The sequence below is a fragment of the Cetorhinus maximus genome, chromosome 6 (assembly GCF_964194155.1).
Source record: "Cetorhinus maximus chromosome 6, sCetMax3.hap1.1, whole genome shotgun sequence".
In the NCBI taxonomy this organism is placed as follows: domain Eukaryota; kingdom Metazoa; phylum Chordata; class Chondrichthyes; order Lamniformes; family Cetorhinidae; genus Cetorhinus; species Cetorhinus maximus.
In genome coordinates this window covers 81,236,941-81,249,966 of record NC_135884.1, presented here as the reverse complement: position 1 = coordinate 81,249,966, position 13,026 = coordinate 81,236,941, and the positions used below count along the sequence as shown (strand labels likewise).

At 44.9% G+C, this 13,026-nt stretch overlaps 1 protein-coding gene across 1 annotated transcript in view; it reads left to right on the top strand.

The window, feature by feature from the left end:
* LOC144681856 (transmembrane protein 64-like) overlaps positions 1–11,926 on the top strand; it is a 50,372-nt gene extending 38,446 nt beyond the window's left edge. Inside the window, exon 3 of the mRNA XM_078543918.1 lies at positions 10,398–11,926. Coding sequence (XP_078400044.1) covers positions 10,398–10,574 — 177 coding nt within the window. The 3' untranslated portion in view covers positions 10,575–11,926. The remainder of the gene's footprint in view (positions 1–10,397) is intronic.
* The last annotated feature ends 1,100 nt before the right edge of the window (positions 11,927–13,026 follow it).

Sequence of the window (13,026 nt, the reverse complement as noted above, 5' to 3'; positions counted from 1 at the left end):
TCCAATCTTCACTAGATACAGCGGAGGTACCGGAGGACTGGAGAAATGCAAACGTAGTTCCATTGTTTAAAAAGGGATCAAAGGAAATGCCAAACAATTATAGGCCAGTTAGTCTTACATCGGTGGTGAGCAAATTAGTAGAATCAATCCTGAGAGATAGGATTAACTGTCATGTGGAAAGGCATGGACTAGTCAGGGATGGTCAGCATGAATTTGTTAAAGGAAGGTCTTGCCTCACAAATTTGATTGAATTCTTTGAGGAAGTGTCAAGAAGGGTTGATGAAGGTAGTGCAGCGGATGTTGTGTACGTGGATTTTAGCAAGGCATTTGACAAGGTCCCACATGGCAGATTGGTCAGGAAAGTAAAAGCCCATGGGATTCAGAGTAATGTGGCAAACTGGATAAAAGATTGGCTTTGTAACAGGAAACAAAGGGTAATGGTCGATGGATGCCTTTGCGAATGGAAAGTTGTCTCAAGTGATGTTCCACAGGGCTCGGTGTTGGGACCCTTGCTGTTTGTGTTATATATTAACGACTTGGATGTGAACGTTGGGAGCACGATTGAGAAATTTGCAGATGACACAAAGATTGGCCAAGTAGTGGATAGTGTAGAGGATAGCCGTAATCTCAAAAACGATATAGATGGGTTGGCGGTAAAGTGGCAGATGGATTTTAACATAGAGAAGTGTGAGGTCATACATTTAGGGAGGTCAAACAATTACCAGGATTACACAATAAATGGGAATATACTAAGAGGGGTAGATGAAGTGAGAGATCTTGGCGTACAAGTACACAGGTCCCTGAAGGTAGCAGTTCAAGTAGACAAGGTTGTAAAGAAGGCATATGGAATGGTCTCCTTCATTGGCAGAGGTATAAAATATAAAAGTAAGGATATAATGTTGGAATTGTATAAAACACTGGTGAGGCCACAACTGGAGTGTTGTGTGTAGTTCTGGTCACCACATTACAGGAAGGACATAATAGCTCTGGAGAGAGTGCAGAAGAGGTTTACAAGAATGTTGCCAGGGTTAGAAAAGTGTAGCTATGAGGAGAGATTGGGGTTATTTTCCTTAGAACAAAGAAGGCTGAGAGGTGACTTGATTGAGGTGTACAAAATTATGAGGGGAATAAATAGAGTGGACAGGATTAAATTGTTTCCCTTGGTGGAGAATTCTAGAACCAGGGGACATAGATTCAAAATAAGTGGCAGAAGGTGTAGGGGGGACATGAGGAAGAACTTTTTTACGCAGAGGGTAGTGGGTGTCTGGAATTCGCTGCCCAAGTTGGTGGTAGAGGCAGAAACTCTAAACTCTTTTAAAAAGTACCTGGATCTGCAGCTTAAGTGCTGTAAGCTGCAGGGCTATGGGCTGGGTGCAGAAAGGTGGGATTAGAAAGGGCACCTGCGTGTCCTCAGGCTGGCATGGACAAAATGGGCTGAATGGCCTCCTTCTGTGCTGTAACTTTTCTATGGTTCTAAGAGGTCCAGCAATCTCACCACTCCAGCTCAGGGGCGGTGGCACTGGGGGTCATGGTAAAAGCGGCCACCTTATCATTCTAAACTCATACACTCACAAGGCCATCACACATTCACTGGCATCTCACTCACTGCCAGCTCAAAGGATATCACCATTCACTCTCTCACACACACCCTCACATCCCCATCTGGCCTCATCACCTCTGGAGACTGTCTGCTCAGCCCTCACCATCTTGAAGCCACTTGCACAGATCAACATGTGTCCCCACACACACCCTGGGATACTCCCATTCTCCAGTAATGCCCCACCCTGCAGCCTGTTCCCTTGCCTGAAGAAACTTCTCCCCTATTTAAGCCCTAGCCCTGCAGCCATTGAAAAGCCACCCCCAACGTACGGCTGGTCTGGTAGCTATGCCCCCCTAAAAGTGATTTTTTTTTAAATTGTTCATGAGATGGGGCATCACTGGCTAGGCCAGCATTTATTGCCCATCTCTAATTGCCCTTGAAAACTGGGTGGCTTGCTAGGCCATTTCAGAATCAATCACATGTAGGCCCGCCAGACCAGGTAAGGATGGCAGATTTCCTTCCCTAAAGGACATTCGTGAACCAGATGAACAACAATTGACACAAAAATAAAAACAAAAATAGCTGGAAAAACTCAGCAGGTCTTACAGCATCTGTGGAGAGGAACACAGTTAACGTTTCGAGTCCGTATGACTCTTCATCAGAAGTTCTTCATCAGAGTTCTGTTGAAGAGTCATACGGACTCGAAACGTTAACTGTGTTCCTCTCCGCTGATGCTGTTAGACCTGCTGACTTTTTCCAGCTATTTTTGTTTTAGATTTCCAGCATCCGCAGTATTTTGCTTTTAACTTATTGAGCAACAATTGACAATGGTTTCGTGGTCATCATTAGACTTTTAACTCAAGATTTTTTATTGAATTCAAATTTCACCTTCTGCTGTGGTGGGATTCGAACTCAGGACCCCAGAGCATTACCCTAGGTCTCTGGATTGCTAGTCCAGTGACAATACCACCGTGCCACCACCTTCACATTGCCTGTGAAGGCTAGCACTGATGGCCATGAGTGCCACCCAAAGCAAGGTAGGCAAACAAACCTCAAAGTCCCGAGCAAAGTGCAGCTCGCCAGGTGCACGTCGTTTATGTACAGTTGTGAAACACATCGGTGTTCAGTCACACCAACATGCTCAGATTATCCAGCATTGGGGTAATGGTTCCAGCGAACAGGGCTTATAATGATACACTGATGTATTAAAATGAAGTTCCCCATGTCCGGCGGCAGGAAAGGCAGTCTGCCACTGACGGGCAGAGCGGACAGTCGCAAACTGGATTCACGACAGCATGAAACCGATTTTTGGCCTTCCTGCCATATTGTTCACTCATGCCCACATGATGCCCGATGCCAAGGGGCATGGGAAATTGCACCCAGAGACAGTACTCATTGAGAACCCTGCCCACATCTTTAGCATGAACACACAAGTTACCACGTACATCTCTGATGGGCCCTACCCTTTCCTTTGTTATTCTCTTGCTCTTAATGTACTGGTAAAACATCTTTGTTTTCTTTGAATATACCTGCCAATATTTTTTCATATTCTTTGTTTTCGTAATTTCCTTTTTACTTCACCTCTGTACAGTCTATACTCCTCTAGGCTTTCTACAGTATTAAGCTTTTTAAGACTGTCATAAGCTTTCTTTTTCTGTTTTATCTTGGCCTGTATGCTTCTAGATAACCAGGGGGCTCTAGATTTGGCAGTACCACCCTTTTTCTTTGTGGAGACATGTTTACACTGTGCCCATAGAATCTCGCTTTTGAATACCTCCCACTGATTTGACACTGTTTTTCCTTCTAATAGCTGTATCCAGTCTACTCTCACCAATTCACCTCTCAGCTTTGTAAAATTTGTCTTCCCCCAATTTAGAACTTTTACTCCTGTTCTATCTTTGTCCTTTTCCATAATGATGCTAAATCTAACTGTATTATGGTCACTATTTTCAAAATGGTCCCCCACTGCTGCTTCATCCACTTGCCCAGCTTCATTTCCTAAGACTAAATATAGAATTGCAGCCCTTCTCATTGGGCTTGTTACATGCTGCCTAAAAAAGTTCTCTTGAATGCAGTTCAAGAATTTTGGGCCCTCTGTGCCCTTCGCACTGTTTGTATCCCAGTTGATATTAGGGTAGCTGAAGTCCCCAGCGATTACTGCCCTATTGTTTCTGCACTCAAAAATTTGCCTACACATTTGCTCTTCTAACTCCAGCTATTTGGGGGTCTACAGTACTCTCCTAGCAATGTGGCTGCCCCCTTTTTATTCCTGAACTTAACCCAAATGGCCTCATTTGGTGTTTCATTTAGTATATCATCCCTACTCATAGCTGTAATTTATTCTTTAACCAATTATCCTACACCCCGACCTCTTTTATCCCCCTCTCTATCTTGCCTGAAAACCCTATATCTAGGGATGTTGAGCTGCCACTTTTGCCCCTCTTTAAGCCAAGTTTCCGTTATAGTGATGATATCATGCTGCCGCGTATCTATCTGTGCCCTCAGCTCATCAGCTTTATTTACTATACTCCTTGTATTTACATATACACCTTTTTAACACTGCCAAATTCCTGTGCTGTATATTTTTTAACTGTGCTTCTTCGGTCTTTTAGAGTCACTCACTAATTTCCTGTTCCCTACTCGGAATTTACCCTCAGGTTCCCAGCTCCCTGCCAATCTAGTTTAAACCCCACCCCCCAACAACACTAGCAAATCTCCCTGCAAGGATATTTATCCCAGTCCTGTTCAGGTGTAGACCGTCCGTCTTGTACAGGTCCCACCTTCCCCAGAACCAGTCCCAATGCCTCTGAAATCTGATGCCCTCCCTCCTACACCGGTTTTCCAGCCACGTGTTCAATCACTCAATTGTCCTATTTATATACTCACTTGGATGTGGGACTGGGAGCAATCCTAAAATTACTGCTTTAGAGATCCTGCTTTTCAATCTCCTTCCTAGCTCCCTGAAATCTGCTTTCAGGACCTCATCCCCTTTCCTACCTAAGTCATTGGTACCAACGTGGACCACACCTTTGGCTGATCACCCTCCCCCAGAAGAATGCCCTGCAGCCGCTCCGTGACATCCTTGACCCCGACATCAGGGAGGCAACATACCATCCTGGAGCCATGTCTATGGCCACAGAAATGCCTGCCTGTTCCCCTAACAAATTCCCTATCACTACTGCACTTGCCCTCTTCCTCTTCCTCCTCCCCTCCTGTGGTCACTATCCTGTGGTCACATGTGGTGCCACAAACTTGGCTGTGACTGCACTCCACTGAGGAACCAACACCCTCACCAATATCCAAAACGGAAAACTGATTGGCGAGCAAGGTCCAGGGACTCCTGCACTACCTACCTAATTCTCTTGGGCTGCCTGGCACTCACTCATTCCCTTGCTGCCTCCAGGTTCCTAAGCTGTGGTGTGACCGCCTCTCTGAATGTGCTATCGACGTAGCTCTCAGCCTCGTGGATACACCACAGTGACTCCAGCTGCCACTCAATCTCCAAAATCCAGAGCTCAAGGTTCTGCAATTGGTGACATGTGCTGCACATGGGATCATCTAAGACACCAGTAGCATCCATGAATTCCCACATTTACATGACACCGCATGCCACACAACCAAGCTGCCCTGCCATGGCTTCAATTTACTTCCTTATGTTAACTTTATTTCACTTTGGTTTACTTATACTACTTTATTTTACCTGGCCTTGGCTTAACTTTACTCCCCTATTGCTTGTGTTTCTTACTTAAACCTAAGTAGCTCCTCCTTTTAAAAATAATGCATTTTTCTAATTTTCAGCTACTCGAAGACCCTCATTACAGATGTTTCTCACCAACCAATGAACTTATGTTTCTCCTGCGATGTTACTCTTGGCTATTTTCAAACTCAGTCCTCTCGTGCAGCTTTTCAACTCCTGGTTTCCTGGAGACTGAGCAAGATAGAGAAAGAAAAAGAAAAGAGTAAGAAAGGTGCACCTCCCTCCCCTCCTCACTGAACTCCCTTCTCACCAAACTCGCAGTGACTCTGTACCAGTGTAACATCTCATGTATACTACTGAGATTCAGATGAGTCTCCTACCTGGCAGTTACAGAACCAGATGAGGCTAGTTACTTAATTTGCTGATCTCACTAGCTCTCCAGCAGAGGGCTTGATTCTCCATCTGCTCTCCCTCAACTTTTTGTTTCTTACTCATTCACGAGATGTGAGCTTCGCTGGCTGGGTCAGCATTTGTTGCCCATCTCTAGTTGCCCTTGAGAAGACTTGTGGAATAGATAAGAAGTGGAGATTAAAAGATGTTCACAGAATCTTAATGGCACAGAAGAAGGCCATTCAGCCCATCGTGTCTGCACCAGCTCTCCAAATGAGCATTATGACCTAGTGCCATTGCCCTGCCTTTTCCCTGTACCCCTGCACATTATTTGAATAGGAACAATCGTCTAATGTCCTCTTGAATGCCTCGATTGAACCTGCCTCCACCACACTGACAGATGATGCACCCCAGACCCACACCACTCATTGTGTAAAAAAGTTTTTTCTCACATCACATTTGCTTCTTTTGTAAATCACTTTAAATCTGTGTTCTCTCGTCCTTGATCCTTTTATGAGTGGGAACAGCTTCTCCCTATCTACTCTGTCCAGTCCCCTCATGATTTTGAACATCTCTATCAAATCTCCTCTCAGCCTTCTTCTCTCCAAGGAGAACAGTCCCAACCTCTCCAATCTATCTTCATAGCTGAGGTTTCTCATCCCTGGAACCCTTCTTGTAAACCTCTTCTGCACTTTCTCCAATGTGTTCACATCCTTCCTACAATATAGCGTCCAGAACTGTACACAATATTCTAGCTAAGGTCTAACGAGTGTCTTATATAATTCAGCATAATTCCTTTCTCTTGTACTCTCTGCCCCTATTAATAAAGCCCAGGATACTATATGCTTTATTAACTGCTCTCTCCACTTGTCCTGCTACCCTCAATGATCTATGTACATATACACCCAAGTCTTTCTGCTCCTTCACACCCTTCAAAATATCACCTTATTTTATATTGTCTGTCCATGTTTTTCCTGCAAAAATGCATCACCTCACACTTCTCTGCATTGAACTTCATCTCCACTTATCTGCCCATTCCACCAACTTGTCTATGCCCTTTTGAAGTTCTACACTGTCCTCCTCGTAGTTCATAACACTCCCAAGCTTTGTATCATTCGCAAACTTTGAAATTGCCCCCTGCTCACCAAGATCTAGATCATTAACATATATCAGGAAAAGCAAGGGTCCCAATACCGACCCCTGGGGAACTCCACTACAAACCTTCCTCCAGCCCGAAAAATATCCATTGACCATTACTCCCTGCTTCCTATTTTTCAGCCAATTTTGCATCCACGTTGCTACTGTCCCTTTTATTCCATGAGCAATAACTTCTCTCACAAGTCGGTTGTGTGGTACTGTGCCAAATGCCTTTTCCAAGTCCATGTACGTCACATCAACAGCCATTACTCTCATCAACCTTTTCTGTTACCTCTTCAAAAAAACTCCAGCAAGTTAGTTAAACAGGATTTCCCCTTTAGAAGTCCATGCTGGCTCTTCCTTATTAACCAATATTTTTCCATGTGACTACTAACTCTATCCCAAATAATTCTTTCTCGAATCTTGCCCCACCCCTAAAGTTGAACTGACTGGTCTGTAATTGCTGGGCTTATCCTTACAACCTTTTTTGAACAAGGGTGTCATGTTTGCAATTCTCCAGTCCTCTGGCACCACTCCTGAGTCTAGGGAAAACTGAAAAATTATGGCCCGTGCCTTTGCAATTTCTACTCTCACTTCCTTCAATATCCTTCGATGCATCTCATCCAGTCCCGGTGCCTTGTCAACTTTAACTACTGACGGACTATTCAACACTTCCTCCTTATCAATTTTGAACCCTTCCAGTGACAGAGTTTCCACTACTTATGGTGTGTAAACCTGAAAGTAAACTTCAAGATGATATTCTTTTTGCAGTAAATTCAAAGCTACCGATGCCCTCAAAAGGTTAACCAAGATATATCTGCAGGTACTTGTGCATAGAATAATTGATGTCCATTGTAATTAATGTAAAAACTACAATTAGAAAGCTAGCTTTCGAAAGGATTGATCAAGTCTAAACCCAGCCTCATAATATGACACATCCTTCATCATCTCTGGATCAAAGTCCTGGAACTCCCTACACAATGGCACTGAGGGATCACCACCACTTTTCAAGGGTAACTAAGGATGGTCAATAAATGCTGGATTTGCTAGTGATGCTCACATCCAGCCCATGTCCAAATGCAGCAAGGCCTGGACAATATCTAGGCTTGGGCTGACAAGTGGCAGTTAACATTTGTGCCACACAAGTGCCAGGCAATGACCATCTCCAACAAGAGAGAATCCAACCATCACCCCTTGATGTTCAGTGGCATTACCATCACTGAATCTCCCACTATCAGCATCCTGGGGTTTACCATTGACCAGAAACTGAACTAGATTGGCCATATAAATGCTGTGGCTACAAGAGCAGGTCAGAGGCTAAGAATCGTGCGACGAGTAACTCATCTCCTGACTCCCCAAAGCCTGTCCACCATCTACAAAGCACAAGTCAGGAGTGTGATGGAATACTCCCTACTTGCCTGGATGGGTGCAGCTTCCACAACACTCAAGAAGCTTGACACCATCCAGGACAAAGCAACCGCTTGATTGGTACCACATCCACAAATATTCACTCCCTCCACCACCGACGCACAGTAGCAGCAGCGTATACCATCTACAAGATAAACTGCAAGAATTCACCAGGCTCCTTAGACAGCATCTTCAAAACCCAGACCACTACCATCTAGAAGGGCAAGGGCAGCAGATAGATGGGAACACCACCATCTGGAAGTTCCTCTCCAAGTCACTCACCATCCTGACTTGGAAATATATCACCGTTCCTTCACTGTCGCTGGGTCAAAATCCTGGAACTCCCTCCCTAACAGCACTGTGGGTGTACCTACACCACATGGACTGCAGTGGCTCAAGAAGGCAGCTCACCACCACCTTCTCAAGGGCAACTAGGGATGGGCAACACATGCTGGCCCAGCCAGCGAAGCCCACATCCCGTAAATGAATAAAAAAAAACCCCAAGAATGAGTACAAAACACTATATTTTTGAAGTGTAGACTCACAAAAGAGATCCAATCATGAAGTTTTCTTGGTTCACGGCTGTTCACTGCAGCTTGTAGCTTGGCTGACCGGTATTTAAAATGACAGGGTGTGAGTCTTAATGGTACAATTGAGTTCAGCTCATCAACCTGTGGCAGTGATATTATAGACCAAGTGCACCAATTTCAGCCCACATCCTTGACAGACTGGCTGCTCCATTCAGCCCTGTTTTTTTGTGAACCATTGATTGAGCTGAAATCTATCATTCTTCCGTCTGCTTCACTTACAGTCCACCAAGGGGAGGCGGGCTCTCCAAATGGGAGGTGGGGTTTTCTCAGTGGGAGGCAGGGCTAACTCAACATGGGGCAGGGCTATCCTACTGCAGGAGGATCTTCCATTAAGAGGTGGGGCTTCGATTGGGTGAGCAGGGATTCTCTGTTCCCACACAGTGAGTGAAAGTTTTCTGTTAATTGAATCAATTAGTTCCATAGTTTTATTCCTGATGTTGAAATCAGGAGATCAGAGTGAGAGACTGCAAGTGGAGACTGGACATCCTGCACTCTGTGAGCAACATTCCTCACAATGGTCCATGCACCAACCACTGAGTTTGTGACCCTCAGGGAAACATGGTTATTGTGTGAGGATTCCATTTGGGCTATTCATTAAAGTGTAGCTCTGCTCTATTTATTAATACCTGTAGATGATCACCAATGGTGTTTCGCACAGAGTGATAACTATTTGTAGTCTTCCTGTGAAGTGGGGTTCAAGGGTGAGGTACCACTCAGCCAAGATGTAGAGGTGTAATTCAGTCTCCATTTTAGAAGCACATACTCTGTTCTCATATCACGCTTCCATTATAAATTCCTATGTTCACATTTATAATGAGAGGTGCCTGTGTAAAACTAGGCACTAGAATTACACTTGCCAGCAGTGGTGAGCTAGAGCGTCTCGATTGGGAGGAGGGTGTAATTACAGTGTAACAAGTTTACACAGACATTTACCATTGTGAAGGTGGACACAGTTTAATAATGGAAAATGCCTACGAGTTTTTGTAACATATTTTTCAACACGTTACAATGGTTTCATTTTGATAGTTATTCGCAGGAGGATGCAACATGATTTTATATTGTCCCCATCAGGTAAATGCCTTCTTTCTTGTGCATGTATTCAACAGCTTCCTGGTGTTAAAGATAACCCTCAGCATTCCCTACAGATCAAATGGGTAAGAGAATCGTGGACTGCAGTAGTCGGCCAAACAGGCCTGCAGATCCCAACTTCAACCTTCGCTGGTGTTTGGTTCAGGAATCTGAGGTGGAGCTAAAATTCTCCTCCATACCCCATTGTGTCAAGGGAACAGGAAAGTCTCAGCTGATCACTATCCACTGCCCCCTGCTGGAAATTGTGCGATGCACAGAATTCAGTTGAGGCTGCGATTGGGCAAGGCTGTGATGACCCCTGTGGTTGAATAGCCAGCTCGTATTTTCCATCAAGCTTCCACGCAAAGGGTGCCTGTGGAAACTGTACTCAACAGAGATGGGGAGGGGGGGAGACAGGGGTGGAGGATGAGAATGAGAAGTGTCAAAGAACTCAAATTAACTTTTTTTGCGATTGATACCTGTGTACTTAGACAGGTGAATCAAACCAAGCGAAATAAAGTCTCTTCACAGGATTAAACATGGACCTGTTATATCTATTTCTGTCTAGATCTTCATCAGTGTTGTCATGATGCTATACTTTGTGCGCCGAGCTCGCCAGGAACTGAACAAGACTATCGAGGCACACAATGCCAACCAGCCAGAGTGTGAAGCTCTCCCGAACAATGAGAATGATCTACACAGCACCAAAATAACTGATGTTCCACGAGACATGGACCTCGTGTGACCAGCAGAGTTCCAACAAGTTGCGCTGAAATATGAAAGCTGATGTGCACCTGGTGTGGAAGGGGTAGGTGAGACATGAGGTGGCAGACATTCCCATAATGAATGGCCATCAGCATACCCGTTGTTGGGTGTGGCAGATCTGTGGGTTAACAACTGGATTTGGTATTGATACTGGAGAGTCCTTCTTTGAAGGTGAGCAGCAGAAAAGGACCTGTGGGCACAGCTGAAAATGGTGGTGCTTGCTAATTTTTGAATTAAAAGCTTCTGGATGACTGGTGCAGGAGATGACAAGAGGTACTGCACTTCTCGTGAAATGTGAACACCTAGCTGTGTGGCCACTGTTCTCATAGAATGGGGTCCATGCCCAGCATTAGGAGTGGTCAGTCTTATAGTTGGCAATCGAGCCTGTACTGTGCTCAGTCAATAGGGATTTTTCTGCCCATGGGAGCAAAAAGGGCTCTGCTGAAACTGTTAGCGAATTCACTGAAGGTGATGTGGAAATGTATGCACAATACTACTGGAGTGGAGAACCATCTGGCTCAGCAGATTGGTGCCTTACTGTTTTAGCTCTGGGAACTGGAGCTGAATCCGGCTTTGAGTGGTGGGATTAAAAACACCTCGCCGCCACTGCTTGTAAAAACTCTATATGGGTGCCTACCCAGTTTCATCGGGGCTTGAGCTCAAGGCACAAAATGGCCTTGTACAAATGTGGCAATCTTGATCAGATTATCAATATGAACAGTGTGGAAAATGAAAAAATGGTACATGGGGGACCCTCCTCCTGTATCTAACCCAGGTTGTAACAACCCTGCGAGTTTTAGGTGGGATGTTGTAAAGGGAGCTTCACTCTGCCTCTAAGCACTCCAATCCATGTATTGCAGACCTGGTTGCTCAACACTCCCATCCATCCATCCTTCCAGTCCACATCTAGCTTCTGGGCAATCTCATCCAGACTTCATTATAAACACTCCCACTCATTTGGTGATGACTTGACTTCTAACATTTTTAAGAATAGCTTCTCATACTCAGTGGCCACAGTGCATGTGGTAGACAATAGCTACTAAATTAAAAGTGCTGCACTTTGTTGTAGCAGCCAATAATGAAGGTTTAATTTACAGTAATAGAATGCTGAGTATTTGCAGTGCCTGCCTGGAGCCAGTTCTAGGTCATTGCATCGATTGGGAGAGCCTCTTTGGAACAGTTACCTTCAAAGGTCCTTAGGCTTCAGTAAACCTGGTCAAAGACTTAACAGAAACATAGCTTTTTGTAAAAGTGCCTGACGTTTTCTATTGATATTGATCATGACACCAGCAATGTTTCCAGAGAATCAAATAAATACATTTTTTACTTCTTATGTCTGATTTAACCCTTTAACAGGTGATAACTCTGATAAGTTCAGTACTGTCCAGACAAACCTTTAATTTTCACTTCATACTGTGACACTGAATCCCAGGATTGCTGCAGGATGTGAATGACGCTATGGAAATGAAAGTCTTCCCTTCTCACTTAATACTTAACTATCAACAGGACCTAACACCTCTTTTGTGCAGCAGCACTATGCCAGGGCTGAGCGAGCTTCATAATGGCAATCTGATGCACTTTCAAATATGTACAGGGATCTGTGGCTCAAGGTGGGTGCGGGGATGGGGGCGATGGGGGGATTTCTATGTCAGTTCTCTGTTGGTGGGGAGGGGAATAGAGCTATTGTGTTCTATTGTGGGGCCACTCCTCTTTCAGTTCTCTGCCCAAAAGCAGGTCTGACATCCACCGCGGGTAGGGCAAGGAGCAGATCCCGAAAACACCCCAGCCGCAATAGGAATCAATCAGATCCACGCTGGCCGTCCAGCCAACTGAGCTACTGGCTTCCCAAAGAGTCTGAGTTGCTGTGACAACACTTTTACATGCATGTTGTAGTCCAGAGAATGGATAGTGATGGTCGAGGCTCCAATTTCCTTTCCATCACATGGCTGACCAGGAGTCACTCCCACTCTTACCGCCTGCCATTGGAGTATGTTGGAAGGGTTTACTGACCTGTTTGGCCACATTATGAACATATCTTCCTTGGCCATCAAGTCCTGAAGTGGGACTTGTACCCAGAGCTTCTGGCTTAGAGGTAAGGACGCTACCCACTGCACCACAGGACCTCCCACAGCTCATCTCCCCCAAGCCTATTGCCGGCGTGGAGGGGTGAGAGGAGCCTTCCTGCTGGCCAGCAACTCATTATGCTGAGTGAGTTCAACTCACGGGTAACTGGGGCAATTGGAGACTGGGAAATGAGGCCTGCAGGAAGTACAGGACCATCATTTAAATTCATATATTATATATAACATTGAAATAATTTATTGTTTTATGTTGAATGTTTCTTACACAAGTTTACCTTATCTAACCATTAACCTGCCTGTACAACACCATCGTGCCAACTATAACCTGCTGTGTTCGGTGCAGTTTCAGTA